This window comes from Chrysochloris asiatica, unplaced genomic scaffold, assembly GCF_000296735.1.
Source record: "Chrysochloris asiatica unplaced genomic scaffold, ChrAsi1.0 scaffold00439, whole genome shotgun sequence".
NCBI classification, from domain to species: Eukaryota; Metazoa; Chordata; class Mammalia; order Afrosoricida; family Chrysochloridae; genus Chrysochloris; species Chrysochloris asiatica.
In genome coordinates this window covers 128,005-130,531 of record NW_006408957.1, presented here as the reverse complement: position 1 = coordinate 130,531, position 2,527 = coordinate 128,005, and the positions used below count along the sequence as shown (strand labels likewise).

General features: G+C 53.2%; 1 protein-coding gene across 1 annotated transcript in view; it reads left to right on the top strand.

The window, feature by feature from the left end:
* LOC102817631 (mucin-2-like) overlaps positions 1-2,527 on the top strand; it is a 26,925-nt gene that overhangs the window by 12,651 nt on the left and 11,747 nt on the right. Inside the window, 4 exon segments of the mRNA XM_006876998.1 lie at positions 356-399; positions 799-1,005; positions 1,465-1,485; positions 2,030-2,350. Coding sequence (XP_006877060.1) covers positions 356-399; positions 799-1,005; positions 1,465-1,485; positions 2,030-2,350 — 593 coding nt within the window.

Sequence of the window (2,527 nt, the reverse complement as noted above, 5' to 3'; positions counted from 1 at the left end):
TACACGTTGTTGTTAAGTGCTGTTGAGTAGATTCCGACCCATAGCGACCCTGTAAAGGGTTTCTGAGGAGCACACTCACACACACACACACACACGCACACACGCACACACAGAGGAGCAGGAGGCCTCAATTCTCATCCTAGAGGTTTGTCTCTTCCTTCATTACCTTGCCCTTCCTATGCCCACAGTGGGGTTCCAAATGGATGGTCCCCAAATGGCTCTGATGAAGCATCTTGGGGCTGTAGGCCCAGGGCTTGAGGTGGGGAGAGGCTGGTGTGTGGGAGGCAGAGGTCCTGGGTGGAGGTGGTCCAGTGTCCCTGGGGTCCTTGTCTGACTGCCCCTGCTTTACATACAGTGAGTGCACTAGCACCTCGGAGATTGTCTGCCGGCCTGATGAAGGTGAGCGCTCTCCACTGTCCTTCTCCCCCTGCCCCCACTCCCTCCCAGACATGGGCATGTCCACACAGAGCAGATGGCTAAGCCTTGCTCTGGGGGTGGGAGGGGGGGCTCTGTCCCTTTGTGTGGTCAGGTCCTTCCCTGCTGATTTGCAACAGCTTCCTGGCCCCTTGTCTTTCCTCCTCAGGGCACATCTCCCCCTCACCCCTCCTAACAGTCAGCCTGTACCTTTCTGGGAATACAGGGTGGGGCCAGTGGGCATTGGTTTGCCATTAGTCTGAACTGGGGGTCATCCAGTCTTTTCCTAACTTGTGACAGGCCTGGGGGTGGGGATGGGGGCAAGAGGAGTCTGGTGAGTCTTGTCCTGCTCCACTGTATTGATGGTTGGCCCTCCACCCACAGGAAAGATTGTCAACCAGACGGAGATCAATGGTTTCTGCTACTGGGAAATCTGCGGCCCCAACGGGACCATTGAGCAACACTTCATCATTTGTACATCTACCATACCACCCTCATCGAGCCCCGTCACCACGCCTATCTCCTCCACCACCACCTTCACTACCACCACCACCACCACCACCACCACCCTGACCCCGACACCAAGCACAGGTACAGCCCACAGCCTTGCACCCTGTTTAGAGGGCACTTCCAGGGCAGGGGGAGGGACACAGCAGGCTGCTGGTCTTCTCTTCAGACCTGGTACATCCCCTGGCTCCCTCCCCTGTCCCTCTCAGTAGGGACACCAACCTAATGGCCACATCCACAAGCCCAGGCCACAGTGAAAGGTCACATGAGGAAGTTTCCCCAGACCAGCAACAAAATATGCCCTAAACCCAAACAGGCTTTCTGTCGCCTAGTCAAGTCTGACTCATAGCAGCCCCGTACAGAGACCGGGGTTCTGTTTGAATCTTAGCTGCTCCTAACCAAGCCACCAGGACCAGCGAAGCCACCCCCCAAATAATTTTTTTAAATATTAAGAAAAAAAATGTAGGCCTTGCACTTTATAGTGAGCTCAATCCTAATCCTTTGGTGTTTCTTTCTTTCTTTTTTTTTTATGCTTTGCCGCAGTTTCTTCTCCGGTGACTCCGAGTAAGTTATGAGGATGATGCCTTACGATGGCAGTAGGCAGAGAACATGGCCTTGGCCCATCACAAAAGAATCTCCCCAGGGGAACTTCTATGAGGCTGAAGTGGGCTGGAGGTGCAGCCACCTGAGTGGACCCAAGAGTGGGGTCTCTTTGGTGACTTTAGTCATAGTTTTCCGAGTCCAGGGATGGGTGAAGTGGGACTTGATTTGTTCTGGGTGACAGTATCATTGGTCGAGACTAGAGACAAATCCCTTCTCTTTGGTTACTGAATTTTTGACCTGGAATTTGAAAATGGCTGAGGACAGAACAATTAGCGGGAGCTTTGAGACATCTGTCACACCCAGGGTGTCGTCTCAGGAACCCCTCTTGTCTCTAGGTCTCAGATTTTCAGCAGCAAAACCAGGGTCAAGGTGGCCAATCGATGTTCTGACTCTAGAGTTGTGTCCTTGGGCAATGACAGGGTAGTGGCATGTGAGGGCAGGTGTAGGGACCTCTCAGATGGGCCGTTTGCCAGCGCCGACGATCACTGTGGGGTTTCTTCCCTAGAAATATGCTGCTTCTGGTCGGACTGGATCAATGAGGATCACCCGAGCTCTGGCAGTGATGGCGGTGACCGAGAGACATTTGACAGCGTTTGCAGGGCCCCTGAGGACATCGAATGCAGGTCTGCCACAGACACCAACCTCAGCTGGGAACAGCTGGGCCAGAAGGCTCAATGTGATGTCTCTGTTGGGTTCATTTGTAAAAACGAAGACCAGTTTGACAATGGGCCATTTGGACTCTGTTATGACTATGAGATACGAGTCAACTGTTGTCTGCCAATGGATGAGTGTCCCACGACTGCACCACCAACGACCACAGCCACCCGTACCCCTTCATCGACTCCCACCACTCCACTAACTTCTACCGCTACACTCAAGACCACTACCTCATTGACAACAACCACAATTGAACCCACCACAACTGTGACCACCACACCCACCCCAGAATCCACCACTACTGTGACAACCACCTCACCAACCACAACTCCATGTATTGGCTGTA